A 22,339-nucleotide genomic window follows, 5' to 3' on the forward strand; every position below is an offset into this window, starting at 1 on the left:
AATGAAGCAGTTTGTATTAAATGATCACGAAGTTTACCCTTAAAATTCTCTGATTCTGTGAAAATCACAACGATTTACATGTGTAATTACTGTGCTACATGCTAGTTAGTCATAAACGCAGATTAATTCATTTATGCATTTATTACGTTTACTGGCCTATCCAAGCTTTCTGGGGCTAATTGTTAGGAACGAAGGTAAGTGAAGCAAAGAGTTAACCTTCATGCCTCTGTTAAGATACCTTCAGGGATGCAATGGTCAGATGTTGGCTGTTCCTCAGTTTACAGTCACCCATAGCCTTGTTAACAAAGGTCCTCCTCCCAGTACGGGAACCAGCACAGACTACCTTAAATTACTGCTTTTTTTCTTATTGCTGAATGACCTCTTTGCATCCCTGTCTTCCCTTTTCAGAATCTTTGGCCAAGGTGTCTCCCCTTTTAGGGGAGTTTTCACTTATTCCACATGATGGCCTAGAATGGCTGGGTTATGTGTGGGAGGAAACAATAAAAAAGTAGTTTAGGAGCACAGACAGTTTTATAAGACTAAAGTTGGAGTGCGATGGTTGGGGAGGTTAATGCTGTGGACCAACAGAGACAGAGTACTCAAATCCTTGATGATACTACCGGGGTTAGAGTTGGGGAGAAAAAGAGATGCGGAAAGTCATGCTCTCCCATTGCTTCTTCCTTCTTTCCCCCTAGAGACCAACTACTGCAAACCTCACACTTTTAAGTTTATTGTTTCCCTTCTGTCCTCTGCTAACCTGGAGTTACATGAGAAGCTAGAAGGAGAGTTGAGGCTGGAAGAAGCTAGGTGGGGTTAGAGCCAACCATTGTTCATTGGCTCCATGTAACACAGGGGACTTCATAAGAAGAGCTTTGAAACAGGAAGTATGTGTGGAGATTTATTGTGCTCTGTGGAATTTGTCCTAATAACTTTCAGAGGCTATTCAGAGTGTTTACTCAAGATAAGTCCCATGAGGGCAAACCTTGTCTTATAATATCCGTTATTATGCCTGGAACATAGTAGAGACTTGATGTATATCTTTTTTTTTTTAATTTATTTATTTTTGGCTGTGTTCAGTCTTTGCCTCTGGGCACGGGCTTTCTCTAGTTGCGGCGAGTGGGGGCTACTCTTCGTTGCAGTGCGTGGGCTTCTCATTGCGGTGGCTTCTCTCATGGAGCATGGACTCTAGGCACGTGGCCTTCAGTAGTTTTGGCATGTGGGCTCAGTAGTTGTGGTTTGCAGGCTCTAGAGCACAGGTTCAGTAGTTGTGGCGCATGAGCTTAGTTGCTCCGCGGCATGTGGGATCTTCCCAGACCAGGGCTTGAACCCGTGTCCCCTGCATTGGCAGGCGGATTCTTAACCACTGTGCCACCAGGGAAGTCCTGATGTATATCTTTTTAATGAATGATTGAATGAATTATGAGTGAGTTCTAAGTTCAGTTTTTACTTTATTTACTTTTATAGGCCTAAAACCCTCAGAGATTTACTGATATTATTGAATAAAGAACTTTTGATAGCAATACCAAAGGTAGATGTTCGTGAGGGGTTTGTGGGAGAAAGCTTCGGTAGTAAGGTATTAGTGCGTTTTTTTGCTTCTCAGACACGTCACTACATTTTAACATCTGTGAAATTGGGATGTGTATTACAGTCAGTGGCATTTTATAATTACAATGGCTGGGATTGAAGTTGAGTTTTGCTAGACCTGTGTTTGCTTCTGCCAAACACCTGGGGGCATTACCGACCTGAGACCACTTTAAGTTCTGTTTGAGGTGTTTCGAACCACCTGGGTAAGTATGAATTCAGTCTGCAAACTTATGTGAGTACTTGGCTTGTGGTTCCGATTCTCAGGAAAAGTTTTTGTTTTTTTCCTCTTTCTTTACTTGGTTCCAGTGTAACAGTTCCTTTCTGTTGGATGGATTTTTCATTTACCTCTCTACATTAGGGGTATGTAGCGTCTTGAGTGTTCCCAAACAGGGATCTCCTATTAGAGAGACTATTAGACTCCCCATCTTGAGCCTTTTTTTCCCTCATAAAATAATAGTCTGTCTTACAATTGATGGCATCTTAGATTCAGTGAAAGACAATAAATATTATTATTAAATTGACACAGAAGCACAGATCAGATTTCTGAAGGCCAAACTCCATGTTATGCAGGAGGAATTGGATAATGTTGTATGTGAATGCAATAAAAAGGTAAGTTTTTAAAACCTTTCAGAATAAATGCTGTAATATTCAAAGTCATTTTAGGAGCAGTTTTCAATTTTATTTTAAAAATAGCTTCATTGAAGTATAATTCACAGTTAACTTTTAAATTCAGAAATTTAAATACTGAACTTTATTCTGAGATGTTGAATTTTCACAGAGCTGAAGAATTTTAAATACTTGCCAGCAATTAGAATGCTGTGTATTAGACTTACAAGTGTAAGCTATTAAGTGCAAATAAAACATCTGTCTTCCATTTTGAGGATGAAAATAGAATGTAACTCGTTTTTCTTAGTGAAATCGGTGTAAATATCTCACCAAAGATTATACAAAGCTCCTTTATGTTTTCTGCTTTATGTTTTGATACCAAATCATGTATGTTTTTCCATATAAGCTATAATTTCATAACTATAGGAGGATGAAATTCAGGATTTAAAGTCTCAACTGAAAAATTCTGAAGGAGATTGTATGAGACAGCAGCGGACAATTAATTTGCAACAGTCTCAAACAGAAAAGTATAAAACTCTTTTTGAAGAAGCAAGCAAGAAATGTGATGGATTACAGCAACAGTTGTCTTCAGTAGAAAGGGTAATAATTTTGCTATTTTTTCCTAATCTAATGCCAAAGATGCACAAAAACATATAAGTTACATGTTTGCCTAGATACCACTTTTCATTGTTTAGTTATTTTGTTAGTGTATACTAAAAACTCTTCCCCCATTATTAGGAGAGTATTTTTTAACAGCTTTATTGAGATATAATTCACAAACATCTCACCCTTTATACAATTTGGTAGCTTTTAGTGTATTCACAGAGTTGTGCAACCATCACCACTCTCAAGTTTAGAATATTTTCATCACCCAAAAAGTCACCCCATACCCTTTAGCCTCAGTACCTCTATCCTCTTCCCCTAATCTCCTCCAGCCCTAGGCAACTTCTCATTTATTTTCTGTCTTGATAGATTTGCCTATTCTGGACATTTCTGGGTATGTAGAATCATACAGTATGTGATACTTAGTAACCAACATTTTTCACTTTAAGTATTGTTTTTAGGGTTCATCAACATTGTAGCATGCATCAGCACTCCATTGCTTTTTACAGAGTAATATTCTTTTTTATAGAGTATATGGATGTAATACATTTTATTTATCTGTTTATCAGTTGATGGACATTTGGGTTGTTTCTACTTTTGGGCTGTTTTGGATAATGCTGCTGTGAACATTCATGTACAAGTTTTTGTGTAGATATATGTTTTTGTTTTTCTTGGGTATATACCTAGGAGTAGAATTGGTAAATCATAACCTTACATTTAACCTTTTGAGGAACTGCAGGCTGTTTTCCAAACCAGCTATACCATTTTTACATTTCTACCAGCAGTATATAAGGGTTCCAATTTCTCCACATCCTACCAACACACATTAGATTGGTGGTATCAATCCCCTGTGGATACTGAGGGATGACTCTATACAGTTCTATTATGAATTTTGACAAATGCATAGTCACATAGCCATCACCATAATTGAGATACAGAGCACTTTCATCATACCAAAAAATTTCTTTGTGAATTTAGTCAAGTCCTCTCACTACTCCCAACCTCAGGCAACCACTGATCTGTTTTTGATTCTTATATTTTGGCCTTTTCCAGAATGTCATATAAATAGAATTACATAGTAGCTTCCTGAGTCCGATCACTTAGCATAATGCATTTGCGATTCATCCATGTTGTAGTCTGTTCCTTTTTATTGTTGACTGTAACATTGAATGGATATTCCACATTTTGTTGACCTTCTCATCTGGAAAGAAAAATTAATTATAGTATCTAATAGTCTAAGCCTGTGCTGTCAAAAATGGTAGCCACTCATATGTGGCTATTCCAACTTGTAACATGCTATAAGTGTAAATCAACATCGAATTTTGAAGATTAAGTACGAAAAACAATGCAAAATCTCATTAATATTTTAATGTTTACATGTTGAAATGATAATATTTTGGATATACTGGGATAAATGAGATACAGTAATAAAATTTATTTTAAGTATTTCTTCTTAAAGTGACTGCTAGGAAATTTAAAATTACGTACATAGTTTGTACTATGTTTCTATTGCTCTAAGAAATAAAGGCAAGTGGTCTAAGAAAAAACAAGCTGTAATATCTGGGAAACAACTGTTTTAATTTGTCACCTTACCATTTGTCATCATCCATCCAAGCTGTGGTCACTGCTCTAGTCCACATAACTTGCCTGCATCTTTGATTCTTTTCTTGATCTTAGCTCTCATACCCAATCTTGTGTTTTCTTTCTTCTAAATGTTTTCATTCATCTCTTCTTTTCAATTCCCATTGCCACTTCTTAGTTCAGGCTATTATTATCTTACTTCTGAATCCTTCTCACTGGTTATTTTATGTCCTTTCTCTTTTTCTTATCCACGGTATTCTGTACCCTGTCAAAAGATTAATATTCTCAAAGGACCACATTGATTATAACTCTACTTTCATTTGGGCAGAAAAGGAACTAACATTTTTTGAGTGTTACCTGCCAGGTAAAACACATTTTACAAAAGGGAAACTGAGTCTGAGAGGATAAGCAAATTGCCTAAGGTCAAACAGGAATGGCAGAGCAGGATTCAAACTCTGTTTATCTGACTCTGTAAATCACGTAGACTCTTTCTCCAACTCCCCAGAATTAAATAGACTTAAACACACAGCTGTTTTAAAATCTCGTTATTTAGAATTAATATTTGAAACTTTTAGTTCACAGTGAATGTACTAGGGCATTATGATACACTGGCTAGCTGAAGATTTTTATGAAAATTTGCACTGGCTCTGAGCTTCTCAGCTTGAATTCCTATCTACCTACCAGCCAGAGAGGCATAACATAACTCTCCTGGATTATGTGAAACTCAAGATTGAATCTTTCTTGCTAATTCATTTTTTATATCTCTAGAAACAAACCTAGTGTACAGTTCACAGAAATGCAAAACAGAGCTTAAGTAGCTGCTTCTGTAAACCTGCAAAAACCAACTATTAAAACATTGTTATGTATATTAACTTATTTTAGCTGCTGATTCTAACAGATGAAGTCATTTTTAAAATATAAAAACAGAGGGCTTCCCTGGTGGCGCAGTGGTTGAGAGTCTGCCTGCCGATGTAGGGGACACTGGTTCGTGCCCCGGTCTGGGAAGATCCCACGTGCCGCGGAGCGGCTAGGCCCGTGAGCCATGGCCGCTGAGCCTGTGCGTCCGGAGCTTGTGCTCCGCAACGGGAGAGGCCACAAAGCATTCTACTCCAGCTTTGGATTTTATTTTTCTATCACTCCCCCAAATTTCCTTTGTGTCTCTACCCCATAAATACCCAGTGTCTAATCATAGCCCCAGGCAGCCACTGATTTGCATTCTTTTACTACAGATTTGTTTTCCTTGTTATAAAATTTCATATAGATGGATTCCTAAGTATGTACTTCTTTGCATCTGTCTTCTTCAGCATAATGTTGTTGACGTTCATCAGTGTTGTTGCTTGTTTTGTGATTCATTCCCTTGTATTGCTGAGTGGTATTTATTTATGGATTTACACATTTCATGTGTTCACCAGTTGATGGGAATTTGAGTTTTTTCCAGCTTTGGAATATAAAAAATAAAGCCACTATGAATTTTCATGTACAAGTTTTTGTGTAGATACATGTTTTTGTGTAGACACATTCAGTATCATTCATGATGTTGATTAAATACCTAGTAGTAGAACTTCTGAGTATTATATAGAGTATATGTTTAACTTTTTAAGAAACTATCAAACTATGTTCTAAAGTGATTGTACCATTTTTCATTCCCAATAGCAATGTATGAGAGTTCCAGTTACTCTATATCCTCACTTAACACTTGATATTGTCAGTCTTTTTAGTATTAGCCACTCTAGAGGGGTAGAAGTAGTATCTCAGTATAGGCTTATTTGTATTTCCCTGATAACTATTGATCTCGAGCATGTTTTCATATGCTTATTGGCTGTTCATATATCTTCTTTTGTTAAGTGTATGTTCAAATTTTTTGCCCAATTTAAAAACATTGGGTTGTAGTAAGAGTTCTTTATGCTTCCTTATATAGTTTCTTTGCTAGAAAGAATATGTATTGTGAATAGTTTCTCCCAATTTGAATTGGCTTTTAAATTTTCTTAACAGTGTCTTTCGAAACCACACAGTGTGTGGTTTTGTGCTTTTTTCATCCTATTTGAGAAGTCTCTGCCCACGAATTTTATTAGTGTATATAAGTCTATTTGGATTTTCCATAACTTTTTGAGTCAGTTTTGGTAATTTATGTTTTTCAAGAAATTTTTCCAACTCATCTAAGTAGTCAAATTTATTGGCATAAATTTGAACATAATATTCATGTATTATATTTTTATTTATATTTTTAATATCTGTGATAATGACCCCATTTCAGTCTTGATATTAATAATTTGTCTCTTCTCTGTTTTATTCTTAATCAGTCTAGTTACATACTTATCAATTTCATTGAACTTTTCAATGATTCAGCATTTGACTTTGTTAGTTCTTCTGTACTGTTTGTCAGTTTTCTGTTTATTGATTTCTAACCTCATCTTTAGCATTTCCTTCATACTTATTTGGGCTTAATTTGCTCTTATTTTTCAGGATTCTTAAAGCAGAAGTTTAGATAATTGATTTTCTACTTCTTTTCTCACATAAGCATTTAAAGCTATAAATTTTCTTCTAAGTGCTGCTTTATCTGCATCCCACAAAATTTGAGACTTTTTATTTTCATTAAGTTCAAAGTATTTTCTAATTTCCTTCCTGATATTTCTTTTATTTAACATCTTTATTGGTGTATAATTGCTTTACACTGGTGTGTTAGCTTCTGCCATATAACAAAGTGAATCAGCTGTATGTATACATATATCCGCTCCCTCTTGAGTCTCCCTCCCACCCCCCCATCCCACCCCTCTAGGTGGTCACAAAGCACCGAGCTGATCTCCCTGTGCTATGTGGCTGCTTCCCACTAGCTATCTCTTTTACATTTGGTAGTGTATATATGTCAGTGCTACTCTCACACGTCGTCCCAGCTTACACGTCCCCCTCCCTGTGTCCTCAAGTCCATTCTCTAAGTCTGCGTCTATATTTCTGTCCTGCCCCTAGGTTCATCAGGACCTTTTTTTTTTTTTTTTTTTTAGATTCCATATATACGTCTTAGCATATGGTTACTTCAGTCTGTATGACAGACTCTAGGTCCATCCACCTCACTACAAATAACTCAATTTCGTTTCTTTTTATGGCTGAGTAATATTCTATTGTATATATGTGCCACATCTTCTTTATCCATTCATCTGTTGATGGACACTTAGGTTGCTTCCATGTCCTGGCTATTGTAAGTAGTGCTGCAATGAACATTGTGGTACATAAACTCTTTTGGAATTATGGTTTTCTCAGGGTATATGCCCAGTAGTGGGATTGCTGGGTCCTATGGTAGTTCTATTTTTAGTTTTTAAGGAACCTCCATACTGTTCTCCATAGTGGCTGTATCAATTTACATTCCCACCAACAGTGCAAGAGGGTTCCCTTTTCTCCACACCTCTCCAGCATTTATTGTTTGTAGATTTTTTTTTTTGTAGATTTTTTTGATGATGGCCATTCTGACTGGTGTAAGGTGATACCTCACTGTAGTTTTGATTTGCATTTCTCTAATGATTAGTGATGTTGAGCATTCTTTCATGTGTTTGTTGGCAATCTGTGTATATTCTTTGGAGAAATGTTGATTTAGGTCTTCTGCCCATTTTTGGATTGGGTTGTTTGTTTTTTTGATATTGAGCTGCATGAACTGCTTGCAAATTTTGGAGATTAATCCTTTGTCAGTTGCTTCATTTGCAAATATGTTCTCCCTTTTGAGGTTGTCTTTTCATCTCATTTATGGTGAAACACTATTTTAAAAAATCTCTGATAATACTTTGTTCCAAAGTCTACTTTGTCTAACATTAGTGTAGTAATTGCAGTTTTGTTCTCAGTGTTTCTGTGAGACTATAATTATTCTACTCTTTTTTTAAAATTAATTTTTAGTGGATTATAGTTGATTTACAATGTTGTGTTAGTTTCTGCTGTACAGCAAAGTGAATCAGTTATACATATACATAAATCCATTCTTTTTTAGATTCTATTCCATATAGGTCATTACAAAGTATTGAGTAGAGTTCCCTGGGCTATATGGTAGGTTTTTCTTACTTATCTATTTTATATATACTAGTGTGTATATGTCAATCCCAATCTCCCAGTTTATCCATCCTGCCCCCTCTCCCCCTTGATAACCATAAGTTTGTTTTCTACATCTCTGACTCTATTTCTGTTTTGTAAATAGGTTCATTTGTACCATTTTTTTAGATTCCATATGTAAGCGATATCATATGATATTTGTCTTTCTCTGTCTGACTTACTTCACTCAGTATGAAAATCTCTAGGTCCATCCATGTTGCTGCAAATGGCATTATTTCGTTCTTTCTTATGGCTGAGTAATATTTCATTGTATATGTATATTACACCTTCTTTATCCATTCCTCCTTCGACGGACAGTTAGCCATGTCCTGGCTGCTGTAAATGGTGCTGCAATGAACATTGGAGTACATGTATATCTTTTCAAATTATGGTTTTCTCTGGATATATGCTCAAGAGTGGGATTGCTAGATCATATGGTAGCTCTATTTTTAATTTTTTAAGGAACCTCCATACTGTTCTCCATAGTGGATGTACTAATTTACCTTCCCACCAACTGTGTAGGAGGGTTTCCTTTTCACCATACCCTCCCCAGCATTTATTTTTGTACATTTTTTGTTGATGGCCATACTGAGTGATGTGAAGTGATACCTCACGGTATTTTTGATTTGTATTTCTCTACTAATTAGTGATGTTGAGCATCTTTTCATGTACCTCTTGGCCATCTGTATGTCTTCCTTGGTGAAATGTCTGTTTATATCTGCCCATTTTCTGATTGGGTTGTTTTTTTTTGATAATGAGCTACATGGGTTGTTTGTTTATTTTGGAGATTAATCTTTTGTCCATCACTTCATTTGCATCCATTTTCTCCCATTCTGTGGGTTGTCTTTTCATTTTGTTTATGGTTTCCTTTGCTGTGCAAAAGATTTTTTTTTTTTTTTTTTTTTAGCGGTTCGTGGGCCTCTCACCGTTGTGGCCTCTCCCATTGCAGAGCACAGGCTCCGGACACGCAGGCTCAGCAGCCATGGCTCACAGGCCCAGCCACTCGGTGGCATGTGGGATCTTCCCAGACTGGGGTACGAACCCGTGTCCCCTGCATCGGCAGGCGGACTCTCAACCACTGCACCACCAGGGAAGCCCCTGTGCAAAAGCTTTTAATTTTAATTAGGTCCCATTTGTTTATTTTTGGTTTTATTTTCATTACTCTAGGAGGTGAATCAAAAAAGATCTTGCTATGATTTATGTCAAAGAGTGTTCTTCCTATGTTTTCCTCTAAGAGTTTTATGGTATCCAGTCTTACATTTAGATGTTTAATCCATTTTGAGTTTATTTTTGTGTATGTTGTTAGAGAATGTTCTAATTTCATTCTTTTACATGTAGCTGTCCAGTTTTCCCAGCACCATTTATTGAAGAGACTGTCTTTTGTCCATTGTATATTCTTGCCTCTTTTGTTATAGTTTAGGAGACCATAGATGCGTGGGTTTATCTCTGGACTTTCTATCACAACTCCAACAAAGAGAGCCCCTGCTTCCCCACAGCTCCAACAGGAGTCTTGAGGTTGATTCCCATTAGTTTGTCCCCAAACCAATTACTTTAGCTTTGCAGACTCAGCACTGGACAAGCTTTGGTCGGGTGTTGAGCTCTGGACATGGGAACAGAGGTGGGTGGGAAATGAAGTCCATCCCTCTGAGTCACATGGACTGAGAGTGGCTAAGGGTTGGGTCCCGAAAGAAGAAAAGAGGATCTATTATCTAGAAAAACAACCTTTCCTGAACCTACCATTCTTAGGAAGAAACTAGAACTTGGTCTCTTGGTACAACTCAGACCAGGTAAATGCAGGTGAAAGTATCCAACCCAGAGCGATCCATTCACCCATAATTGGAGACATCAGTCTGCAGGCTCACTCGCTTATCTCCATCATGCCATGGATAAACGATACTTTTGTGCACTGATCTTGATCTGTTGGACAAGTTCCCCCAACCTGTTGCACAACCCCAGGGTACTGCTTAGGCTAACCCTCTCCATGGGGTGTTCCCAGGAACGCAACAATTGTCCCTTGATCTATATTCCTGTTTTTGTGCTAGTACCATACTGTTTTGATTAGTGTGGCTTTGTAATATAGTCTCAAGTGAGGGAGCCTGTTTCCTACAGCCCTGTTTTCCTTTTTCAACATTGCTTTGGCGTTCGGTGTCTTTTGTGTTTCCATACAAATTGTAAAATTATTTGTTCTAATTCTGTAAAAAATGCTCTGTAAAGAATCAATGACAATGTTGATTCTTCCAATCCAAGAACATGGTATATCTCTCCATCTGTTTGTGCTATCTTTGATTTCTTTCATCAGTATCTTATAGTTTTCTGAGTACAGGTCTTTTGCCTGCTTAGGTAGGTTTATTCCTAGGTATTTTATTCTTTTGGATGCCATGGTAAATGGGATATTTTTCTTTAATTTCTCTTTCTGATCCTTCATTGTTAGTGTATAGGAGTGCCAGAGATTTCTGTGTATTAATTTTGTATCCTGCAACTTTACCGAATTCATTGATGAGCTCTAGTAGTTTTCTGGTAGTATCTTTAGGATTTTCTATGTATAGTAACATGTCATCTGCAAACTGACAGTTTTACTTCTTCTTTTCCAATTTGAATTCCTTTTGTTTCTTCTTCTTCTCTGATTGCTGTGGCTAGGACTTCCAAAATTGGAATAAAAGTGGTTGAAAGTGGACATCCTTGTCTTGTTCCTGATCTTGTTGAATAAAAGTGGTGAGAGTGGACATCCTTTTCTTGTTCCTGATCTTAGAGGAAATGCTTCCAGATTTTCACTGTTAAGACTGATGTTTGCGTGGATTTGTCATATATGGCCTTTATTATGTTGAGGTAGGTTCCCTCTGTGCCCACTTTCTAGAGATTTTTTCATCATAAATGTGTGTTGAATTTTGTCAAAAGCTTTCTCTGCATCTATTGAGATGATCATATTGTTTTTATTCTTCAGTTTGTTAACGTGGTATACCTCATTGATTGATTTACATATGTTGACGAATCCTTACATCCCTGGAATAAACCCCACTTGATCATGGTGCATAATCCTTTTAATGTGCTTCTGGATTCTGTTTGCTAGTATTTTGTTGAGGATTTTTGCATCTATGTTCATCAGTGATATTGGCCTATAGTTTTCTTTCTTTGTGACATCCTTGTCTGGTTTTGGTATCAGGGTGATGGTGGCCTCATAGAATGAGCTTGAGAATGTTTCTTCCTCTGCCATTTTTTGGGAGAGTTTCAGAAGGATTGGTGTTAACTCTTCTTTAAATGTTTGATAGAGTTTGCCTGTGAAGCCATCTGGTCCTGGACTTTTGTTTGTTGGAAGATTTTTAATCACAGTTTCAATTTCAGTACTTGAGATTGATTTGTTTATGTTTTCTATTTCTTCCAGGTTCAGTCTTGGAAGGTTGTTCTTGGAAGGTTGTACCTTCTCAGAATTTGTCCATTTCTTCTAGGTTGTCCATTTTATTGGCGTATAGTTGCTTGTAGTAGTCTTTTGTGATAGTTTGTATTTCTGTCATGTCCGTTGTAACTTCTTTTTTATTCTACTTTTTTTGATTTGGGTCCTCTCCCTTTTTTCTTAATGAATCTGGCTAAAGGTTTATCAATTTGGTTTATCTTTTCAAAGAACCAGCTTTTAGTTTCATTGATCTTTGCTATTGTTTTTTTTCCTTTCTGTTTCATTGATTTCTGCTCTGATCTTTCTGATTTTCCTTTTACTAACTTTAGGTTTTGTTTGTTCTTCTTTCTCTAGTTGCTTTAGTTGGTTTATTTGAGATTTTTCTTGTTTCCTGAGGTAGGATTGTATTGTGATAAACTTCCCTCTTAGAACTGCTTTTGCTGTGTCCCATAGGTTTTGGGTTGTTGTGTTTTCGTTGTCATTGCCTCTAGATATTTTTTATTTCCTTTTTGATTTTTTCAGTGATCAATTGGTTGTTTAGTAACGTATTGTTTAGCATCCATGTGTTTGTGTTTTTTACAGTTTTTTTCCTCTAATTGATTTCTAATCTCAAAGCATTGTGGTCAGAAAAGATGCTTGATATGATTTCAGTTTTCTTAAATTTACCGTGGCTTGATTTGTGGCCCATGATGTGCTCTATCCTGGATAATGTTCCATGTGTACTTGAGAAGAAGTGTATTCTGCTGCTTTTGGATGGAATGACCTATAAATATCAATTAAATCTATCTGGTCTAATGTGTCACTTAAGGCTTGTGTTTTCCTTATTAATTTTCTGTCTGGATGATCTGTCCACTTGTATAACTGGTGTGTTAAAGTCCCCCACTGTGAATGTGTTACTGTCGATTTCCACTTCTAAGGCTGTTAGCATTTGCCTTGTATATCGATGTGCTCGTATGTTGAATGCATAGATATTTACAATTGTTATATTTTCTTCCTGGATTGATCCTTTGGTCATTATGTAGTGTCCTTCCTTGTCTCTTGTAACAGTCTTTAATTTAAAGTCTATTTTGTCTCATATGAGTATTGCTACTTCAGCTTTCTTTTGATTTCCATTTGCTTGGAATATCTTTTTTCCATCCCCTTACTTTCAGTCTGTATGTTTCCCTAGAGTTGAAGTGGGTCTCTTATAGATAGCATGTTTACGGGTCTTGTTTTTGTATGTATTCAGCTAGTCTGTGTCTTTTGGTTGGAGCATTTAATCCATTTACATTTAAGGTAATTATCGATATGTATGTTCCTATTGCCAGTTTCTTAATTGTTGTGGGGTTTTTTTGTTTTTTTGTGTTTTTTTTGCAGTACGCGGGCCTCTCACTGTTGTGGCCTCTCCCGTTGCAGAGCACAGGCTCCAGACATGCAGGTTCATCGGCCATGGCTCACAGGCCTAGCTGCTCCGCGGCATGTGGGATCTTCCCGGACCGGGGCACGAACCCATGTCCCCTGCATCGGCAGGCAGACTCTCAGCCACTGTGCCACCAGGGAAACCCTGTGGGTTTGTTTTCGTAGGTCATTTTTTCTTCCCTTCCTCTTTTGTTCTTTTCTCTTGTGGTTTGATGACCATCTTTAGTGTTGTGTTTACATTTCTGTTCCTTTTTTGTGTGTGCATCTATTGTAGTTTTGGGTTTGCTATTCCCATGAGGTTTTGATATAGCAGTCTATATATGTATAAGGTTGTTTTAAGTTGCTGGTCTCTTTCCCCCCTAGAGAAGTTCCTTTAGCATTTATTGTAAAGCTGGTTTGGTGGTGCTGAATTCTCTTAGCTTTTGCTTGTCTGTAAAGCTTTTGATTTCTCTGTCGAATCTGAATGAGAACCTTGCTGGGTAGTGTATTCTTGGTTGTAGGTTTTTCCCTTTCATTGCTTTAAGTATATCGTGCCACTCCCTTCAGACCTGCACAGTTTCTGCTGAAAAATCAGTTGTTATCTTATGGGGATTCTCTTGTATGTTAAATGTTGCTTTTCTCTTGTTACTTTCAATATTTTTTCTTTGTCTTTAATTTTTGTCAGTTTGATTCATATGTGTCTCAGCATGTTCCTCCTTGGGTTCATCTTGTATGTGATTATCTGCACTTCCTGGAGCTGAATGATTGTTTACATTCTCATGTTAGGGAAGTTTCAGCTATAATATCTTCAGATATTTTCTCAGACCCTTTTTCTTTCTCTTCTTCTGGAATCCTATAATGCAAATATTGGTGCATTTAATATTGTCCCAGAGGTCTCTGATACTGTCCTCATTTCTTTTCATTCTTTTTTCTTTGTTCTATGGCAGTGATTTCCACCATTCTGTCTTCCAGGTCACTTATTCATTCTTCTTCCTCAATTATTCTCCTGTGATTCCTTCTAGTGTATTTTTTATTTCAGTTATTGTATTGTTCATCTCTGTTTGTTGTTTAACTCTTCTAGCTCTTTGTTAAGCATTTCTTGTATATTTTTGATCTGTGCCTCCATTCTTTTTCCGAGATTTTGGATCATCCTTACTATCATTACTCTGAATTCTTTTTCAGGTAGATTGCCTGTCTCCTCTTCATTTAGTTGTTCTTGTGGGTTTTTATCTTGTTCCTTTGTTTGCAACATATTTCTCTGTCATTTCATTTTCTAACTTTTTATGTATGGGGTCTCCTTTCCACAGGCTGCAGGATCATAGTTCTGCTTGCTTTTGGTGTCTGTCCCCTGGTGGGTGAGGTTGGCCCAGGGGCTCCTGCAAGCTTCCTGGTGGGAGGGACTGGTGCCTGCCGTTTGATGGGTGGAGCTGGATGGGTCTTTTCTCTCTGGTGTGCAGGGCCGTGTCAAGGGGTGTGTTTTGAGGTGGCTGTGAGCTCAGTATGACTTTAGGCAGCCTTTCTTCTGATGGGTGGGGCTGTGTTCCTATCCTGATGGTTGTTTGGCCTGAGGCTTCCCAGCACTGGAGCCTGCAGGTTGTGGGGTAGGGCTGGGTCATGGTGCCAAAACATGGACCTTCAGGAGAGCTCACTCTGATCAGTATCCCTGCGGCTTCTGCTGTCAGTGTCCTTGCCCTCACAGTGAGCTATAGTTGACCTTTGCTCCTCCAGGAGACCCTCAAAGACCCCTAGCTAGGTGTAGCCATGTTCCTTTGGAGATACTGCTTTATGCTGGGTCCCAGCGCACACGAGATCTTGTGTGCACCCTCCAAGAGTGGAATCTCTTTTTTCTCCAGCCCTGTGGAGCTCCTGCACTCAAGCACTGCTGGCGTTGAAGCCTAAATGCTCTGGGCAGTTCTTCTGCCAAATGCCAGACCCTCAGACTATCTTGTAGGGCCATTTTATGTGGGGACATCCCTGTGTAGCCTGCGTTTTTTAATATTTTTTGGTGTGAGGGCTGTTTTTAGTATGGATGTCTGCCACCTCTTTCCTCACTGTATGTTGGCCATTGTCCCCTTTATAGGAGGTGTGACTGATGTTTTGGTGACCAGAACCTGCACTGGATATTGAGCAGAGCCTGCCCTTTGCTCTGTGGTTGTCACTGCCGTGTCAGAAGTGGGGTCTGCTCCAAAGTTGTTGGATTAGAGACCCCAGATCTGTTTCTTAGCTGTGTTTCTGGTCTGTGGTGTGAGGTTGGAGGGATTGGAGCACTCACATTGGGAGGGAAGCCACTGAGTATTCCTCCTCTGGAGCTGTTCACCTGTGGTGTGCTCTGTTATGTCACCTTTCACCTGTTGTTCAAGCTGTCACATTACACTGCTGTTGGCGCTGCTCTCAGCTCCACCTTAACTGTGGGTATGCCGGCAGTTGGCGTGGTGTCTCTCAGACGTTGTTTCCACCAGACCACCAGTGTAGATCCACTGAAGTCAGGTCCCAGGTTTGCAGTAATCATGGATCTGGACCCTCGGTGGGTGCTCTGGGGGCAACTCAGACTCTGGCCTGGCCCGACCCCCATGAGTATGTGCCTGCATAGTCTACAGCAGCTAAAGGTAGACCTGTCTTGGCTGCGGGAGCGCTCGTCGTCCATTTAGATGTTCCGTAGCCACTGAGTTTACAGTCAGTCGCAGTGGTGTCAATTTATGGTTTGCCCAGCTGCGAGGAGAGATTTCAGCTTTTCTTCATTAGTTGCACAGCCCCTGGGGCTCAGCTGTGGTTTCAGCTCCACCTCTGCATGTGGGCCACCCACAGGGGTCTGTTTCCGAGGCTGCCCCGGAGTACACGAGTCCGCCCTGGTGAGGAGGGGCATGGAGGTGGTGGCAGCTGGGGTCACTGGAGCCCTGGTGGGGACAGGGCACACAGGGGATCCAGCAGCTGCAGGCTCAAGAGAGCCAGCGCCAGCGGGGGCCCTTCCTAGTGCATGGGGAGGCAGGGGCTGGCACGTGGGGAGAGAGGCTGCAAATGGCCCCGCCCCTTGTGTGTCACTCAACAGTGGCTCTTCGCTTCTGTGGAGGTCTGCACTTCTTCCACAAGCATTCCCAGTTGTGGATTTCCTCACTCCTGTCCTCTCAGGCTGCCTCCTCGCAGCCAACAGCAGTCCTCTCCCCAAGTTTGCTTTTCAAACCCCACATTCCAGCACCCAACCGCTGTCCACACCAGTGGACACATGTCTCAGGCAGGGCATGCAGAGCTGTGGCATGGACCCTCTGTGTAGGTCTCACTCTGTCCTGCCTGCCACAGATCGGTTGCTGTGCTCTCCTCTGATAGCCCCCAAGGCTCCCCTTCTGTCCCATCTGATCTCCTCACCAGTAAGGGGGCTTCCCTGGATGTGATAACCCCTCCTTTCCTTCAGCACCGCCCCTCTCGGGCGCAGGTCCTGTCCCACTTCCTCTCCTCTTCCTTTTCTCTTCTTTCTTTCATCCTACCTGGTTATGTGGGGATCTTTCTTGTCCTTTTAGGTGACTGAGTTCTTCTGCTAGTGTTCAGCTGGTGCTCTGTGAGAATCATTCCATTTGTAAATGTATTCTCGATGCCTCTGTGGGGAGAGATGAACTCCACGTCTTCCTACTCCTCCACCATCTTGACTCTCTTTTATCATCTTTTTACTTTTAATCTGTCTCTGTACTGAAAATGGGTTTGTTATAGAACCCATATAATTGGTTTTTGCTTCTCTATCCACTCTGACAGTCTTTGTCTCTTACTGGAATGTTCAGTCCATTTACATTAATGCAGTTTTTGATGTTTGGATTTAAACCTACTATCTTCCTATTTGTTTTCTGTTTTTCCCAACTGTTAACTTTGTTACTTTTTCCTCCTTTGAATTGAATATTTTTTAGTATTCCATTTTTTCCCTCCACTGTTAGCTGTATCTAGTCTTAGATTTAAGGTTTACTATATACATATTTAACATATCACAGTCTACCTTTAAATCATGTTATACTATTTCATGTATAATATAACACTCTCATACTCCATCTGCTTCGTTTGTGGTCATACCTTTATTTTTAAAGGTCATACATCACACAATATTTTTTTCTTTAAACAGTTATATTTTAAAGAGATGAAGATATTTGCCATTTCTTGTATTCTTCATTCTTTAGATCTGTTTTCCATACTTCTGCTTGATATACCTACCCTTTCAATTTTTGTGGTACCAGTTTACTAGTCACTAATTCTCCGTTTTTGTTTCTCTGAAAAAGAGTATTTTCCTTACTTAAAAAAACCTTTTTATTTTGAAATGATTATCAATTCACATGAAGTTGCAAAAATAGTACCTCTAGGGCTTCCCTGGTGGCGCAGTGGTTGAGAGTCCGCCTGCCGATGCAGGGGACGTGGGTTCGTGCCCCGGTCCGGGAAGATCCCACACACCGCAGAGTGGCCAGGCCTGTGAGCCATGGCCTCTGAGCCTGCGCGTCCGGAGCCTGTGCTCCGCAACGGGAGAGGCCACAACAGTGAGAGGCCCGCGTATCGCAAAAAAAAAAAAAAAAAAAAAATAGTACCTCTAGAGAGGTCCTGTGTATCCTTCAGTTTCCCTCAAAGGTAACATCTAACATAACTATAGTCCAGTGTTAAAACCAGGAAACTGACATTGGTACAATCCACAGACATTATTCAGATTTCACCAGTTTTGTATGCACTCATGTGTTTTTGAGTCCTTTAATTTTTGAAGGGTATTTTTCACTAGGTATAGAATTGTCAGTTGACTATTTTTGTTTTCTTTTGTTAGTTTAAAGATGTCCTCCCTTTGTCTTCTGTGTTGTATAGTTTCTGACTAAAAGTCCACATAATTCTTCTCTTTCTACTTTTGTATGTAATGTGTCTTTTTTCTCTGCTTTTAAGACATTCTCTTTGTTAGTGGTTTTCAGCAATTTCATAATTATGTGCTTTCTCAGTTTTGTGTGGGGAGTGTATTTATTCTGCCTGAAGTTTGTTGAGCTTTTTGAATCTGTGGGTTTATTGTTTTCATCAAATTTGGAAAATTTTGGTCATTATTTCTTCAAATATTTTTCCTGTACTCCCTATCTCCCTCCCCCACCTGAGAGTCCAATTATACTTCTGTTAGACTACTTGATATTTTCACATTGATAATATCAGTGATATTAGGTTACTGATGAGCTGTTTTCAGCCTTTTTTCTTATGTTCTTTATTTGGATAGATTCTATTGCTATGTCTTCAGTAGGTTACTGATCTTTTCTTTGTAGTGTCTAGTATGCCCCTATTCTTAAGCAGAGAGATGTTCATTTTGATATATTATACATCTATAGAAGTTCCATTTGATTCTCCTTTATAGCTTCAGCTTATTTTCTCATTATATTAATGTTTTGCTTTAATCACTTATGTATAATTAAAATAGCTGTTTTGACAGCTTTGTTCACTGTACCCATTATATTTCTCATTTATGGGTTTGTTTGTATTGACTGATTCTTTTTCTCCTGGATATCGGTTACATTTTCCTGCTTCTTGACTTGGTTAGTGATTTTTTACCAAATGCTAGACACTGAATATTATATTGTTGAGCATTTCTCTTTAGTGTGCTTTTTGAAGACAGTGTTGAATTTTGACAGGTAGTTATTTGCCAGTTTAATCACTTTGAGACCTGTTTTTAAGTTTTGCTAGAGTGTGTCTAGAGCAGCCTTCAGGAATAGTTCAGCTCTATCCTTAAGTCTTCCCCTAAAGAGACCTTTCAGGATCTCCACTGAATGTCCCTGATGATCACTGAGGATTGTCATTCTGGGTGATTAGACCTCAGATGTCTTCCTGCCCTGTGTGAGCTATGGGAATTGTTCTATTTACAGCTCCCTAATTGTGCTTTATCTGGCCTTCTTGAATTTTCATGTATTTAGGTGTAGCCTAATAGACTCAAGGGATTTCCTGTGTAGATTCGTGAAGCTCTCTCCTAGTGTAGTTCCTCCTTACTTGAACCTTCACACAAATTCCCAGCTGCCTGTCTCCTCCAGCTGTGTTCTGTTTCCTCAACTCAGTGGACCTCTGGGCTCTGTTTGTATTTTCTCTTCCCTGTAGCCTCAGTGTGGATATTGCTTCCCAGAAGAATGCTGGGGTGATTGTAGGACTTGTTCTGATTTTCCCTTTTCTCAGGAATCACAACCCTACTGTTTTCCAGTATTTCTAAACAGTTATTAAACATATCTTAATCATTTTTTCTAGTTGTTTACAGTGCATTTTTATGTTACGTGTTTATTATTTCTTCATGGCCGGAAGACTTAATCTCACTTTTGTTTTGGTTAAGTTAAAGTTATTGGTGCACTCCACAAGTTTCTCTGACCATGGATTTGTCATATTAACACTCATATTAACATCAGTAACTCACCTTTTTAAAAAAAATGTCTGCCCTCTTGTTATCTTGCTCCAGATAAAATTGATCTCTGTGTCATTTCCTAAAGCTGCTTTGTTCTTTTCTGCTTTCATAGTAAAAACTCTTCAAAAGCATTTTCTCACCTTCTTCATTTCCTTATATTGTAAACAAAGCTTTTTTCATTTTTGCCTGTATTTATCCTGCAAAATCATTATATGAATGTACCTTATCTTTGTTTAATATTGTATATCTATCATATACATATAAGAGTTGTATATTCTCATTTTTATATATTTTATTACATAGCTCTACCCCTTCCCCCATATTCTTTATTTCCTTCTTTTCCAGCTTAGGTTCCATGGTACACAACTTAATTATCCATTGAATATATTCTTAATTTCCCTGCCAGTGTAGTGCGTGGCAAAACCCAACCTAATTTCCCCCATACTGCTTGTCTATATGGCTGGACAAAAATACACAACCAAGTGGATTGGTCCTACTTTAACTTATTTACAAATATCAAGTGTAATGCTATTTTCCCCTCCTACTTTCTGAGAAGGTAGTCCCCTCTCCCACTTTCAGAGTTGATTATTAAACAGGTTATTTTTTCTCCTCATGTTTCCAATACCTCTTCCAACATTACCATTCTCAGTTCAAAACTTCTCCCTATTTTACTAAGAAAACAGTAAATTTTACATCAGTCTCTTGGCCTTTGTACCCATCTACTCTTCTTTCCCCCTCATTACCATGGATTACTATCTCTTCTGTCTAAAGCTGATCACCTCACTGTGCACTGGATCCCATAGTCTGTCTTACTCAAGGACTTTGCTCCTACAATTATCCTGTTTTCCATTCTCTTGCAAAAATCACATTTACTCTATCTATGAAATTATTTGCATTAGCATACAGACATGCCATAGGATCTCCAATATATATATTTTAAAACCTCCATAGATCTCATATGTACCTCTTGCCCTGTATCATTACTCTCCTTTATAGCAAAGCTTCTTAAAATAGTTGTCTCTACTCAATTTTTCTACTCCTCATTTGCCATTCTCTTGAAACTACAACAGTTAGGCTTCTATCTCTACTCTGCCTCTGAAACCATTCTTAACAAGGTCACTAGTAAGCCACATTGCCAGTTCTAGTCAGTTATTATTCCTCATAGTAATTTATATCTCAGCAACATTTGACATAGTTGATTCCTCCCTCCTTGAAACACTTGATTTGGCTTCTGGAGCATCACACTCGTAATTTTCTTCCTTGTTTTCCTGACCTTTCTATGTTGGAGTGTCCAAGGCTCAGTCCTTGGCTCTGTGCTGTCTGCATCCAATTCTGAGATGCACTCATTCATTTCCATGGCTTTACGTACCATCTATATGTTGATCGCTCTCACATTTCTACTTCTTGCTCGGATCTTTCTTTGAGCTCCAGACTCTTATTAACATCTTGCTTCCCACTTGATATCAGTACTTGGTATGTTAAACATCCTATGTCCTAAAGAGGGAGCTCTTGCTTCCCTGCTCTCTGCAGACCTTCTCCTTTTCTCCCTCTCAGTAAAAACATTGATTTATTTAGGCCAAAATCCAAGAGTCATCTTGATCTTCTCTTTCCTCACACCATCATCCAATCCATCAATGAGTCCTGCCAATTCTGTTTTCAAAATACATGGAATTAACTACTTCTCAAAAACTCATTACTCCCACCCAAGCCCAAGCTTCTGTGTTTCACTTATACTATTCTAATGACCTCCTAGATTTCCTACACTCAGTAGCAATACCACGGTAGCTAGAGTACAGTTGACCCTTGAACAGACTGGGGTCTAGGGGCGCCGATCCTCTGAACAATCTAAAATCCCCATATAATTTATAGTCGGCCCTCTGTATCCCCAGTTCCTATGTACCTGTGGTTCCACATCCGCAGATTCAACCAACTGTGGATCCTGTATTACTGTAGTATTTACTATTGAAAAATGTCTGCGTGTAAGTGGACCCACATAGTTGAAACCCATGTTGGCTCAACTGCAATCCTTAAAAAAACTTAGGATAACACACACACACACACACACACACACACACACGACTAAAAACCCTCCAAAGACTTCCCATGTCATTCAGAATAAAATCCAAACTATGAGGCAGGGTTTACAAGGTCCACCTAAGGTCAACCTGGGTGTTTCTGCAATCTCGAGACATAACACTGCCTGTGTCACTGAGCTGAAGCCACACTGACCATGTAGGTGATCTTTGAATATATTAAATGCATTCCAGCCTCAGCGTCTTTGTCTTCTTTGTTCCTCCAGATCTATACATGAATTATTCCCTCATTTGGAAGCCTTTCCCTAACCACTGTATTTTAAATAATTATGTCCCTCCCTGTTGCTCTGTCCTCTTTTTTTTCCTTCTTCCTTTTTTTTAGAGGGGTTGGTGGTGCTTCACTGCACGGCTTGTGGGATCTTAGTTCCCTGACTAGGGATCGAACCAAGCCCAGCAGTGGAAGCACGGAGTCCTAACCACTGGACTGCCAGGGAATTCCCTTTCTTTTTCTTCATAGCCCTTATCACTGTCAGATGTTACATACGAGTGTGTATGTATGTATGTGTTTATCATCTGTCTCTTCCTCTAGAGTGCAAGCTTTACTAGAGAACTTTGGTTAATTGTCATGTGCCCATCATGTAGAATAGTACCTGGCAACGTAGTAAGTGCTCGATAAATGTGTTGAATAAGTAAAACCTATTAGACATAAATATTACTACTCGCAATTTC

The 22,339-nt window shown here is 38.9% G+C and overlaps 1 protein-coding gene across 6 annotated transcripts in view; it reads left to right on the forward strand.

The window, feature by feature from the left end:
- Positions 1 to 22,339, forward strand: part of TEX9 (testis expressed 9) — a 218,461-nt gene that overhangs the window by 165,518 nt on the left and 30,604 nt on the right. For all 6 annotated transcript variants that reach the window (XM_060150535.1, XM_060150546.1, XM_060150572.1 and 3 more), the window contains 2 exons: positions 2,111 to 2,193; positions 2,617 to 2,790. In XM_060150535.1, coding sequence (XP_060006518.1) covers positions 2,111 to 2,193; positions 2,617 to 2,790 — 257 coding nt within the window. The remainder of the gene's footprint in view (positions 1 to 2,110; positions 2,194 to 2,616; positions 2,791 to 22,339) is intronic.

The sequence above is a fragment of the Lagenorhynchus albirostris genome, chromosome 1 (genome assembly GCF_949774975.1).
Source record: "Lagenorhynchus albirostris chromosome 1, mLagAlb1.1, whole genome shotgun sequence".
Taxonomy (NCBI): Eukaryota; Metazoa; Chordata; class Mammalia; order Artiodactyla; family Delphinidae; genus Lagenorhynchus; species Lagenorhynchus albirostris.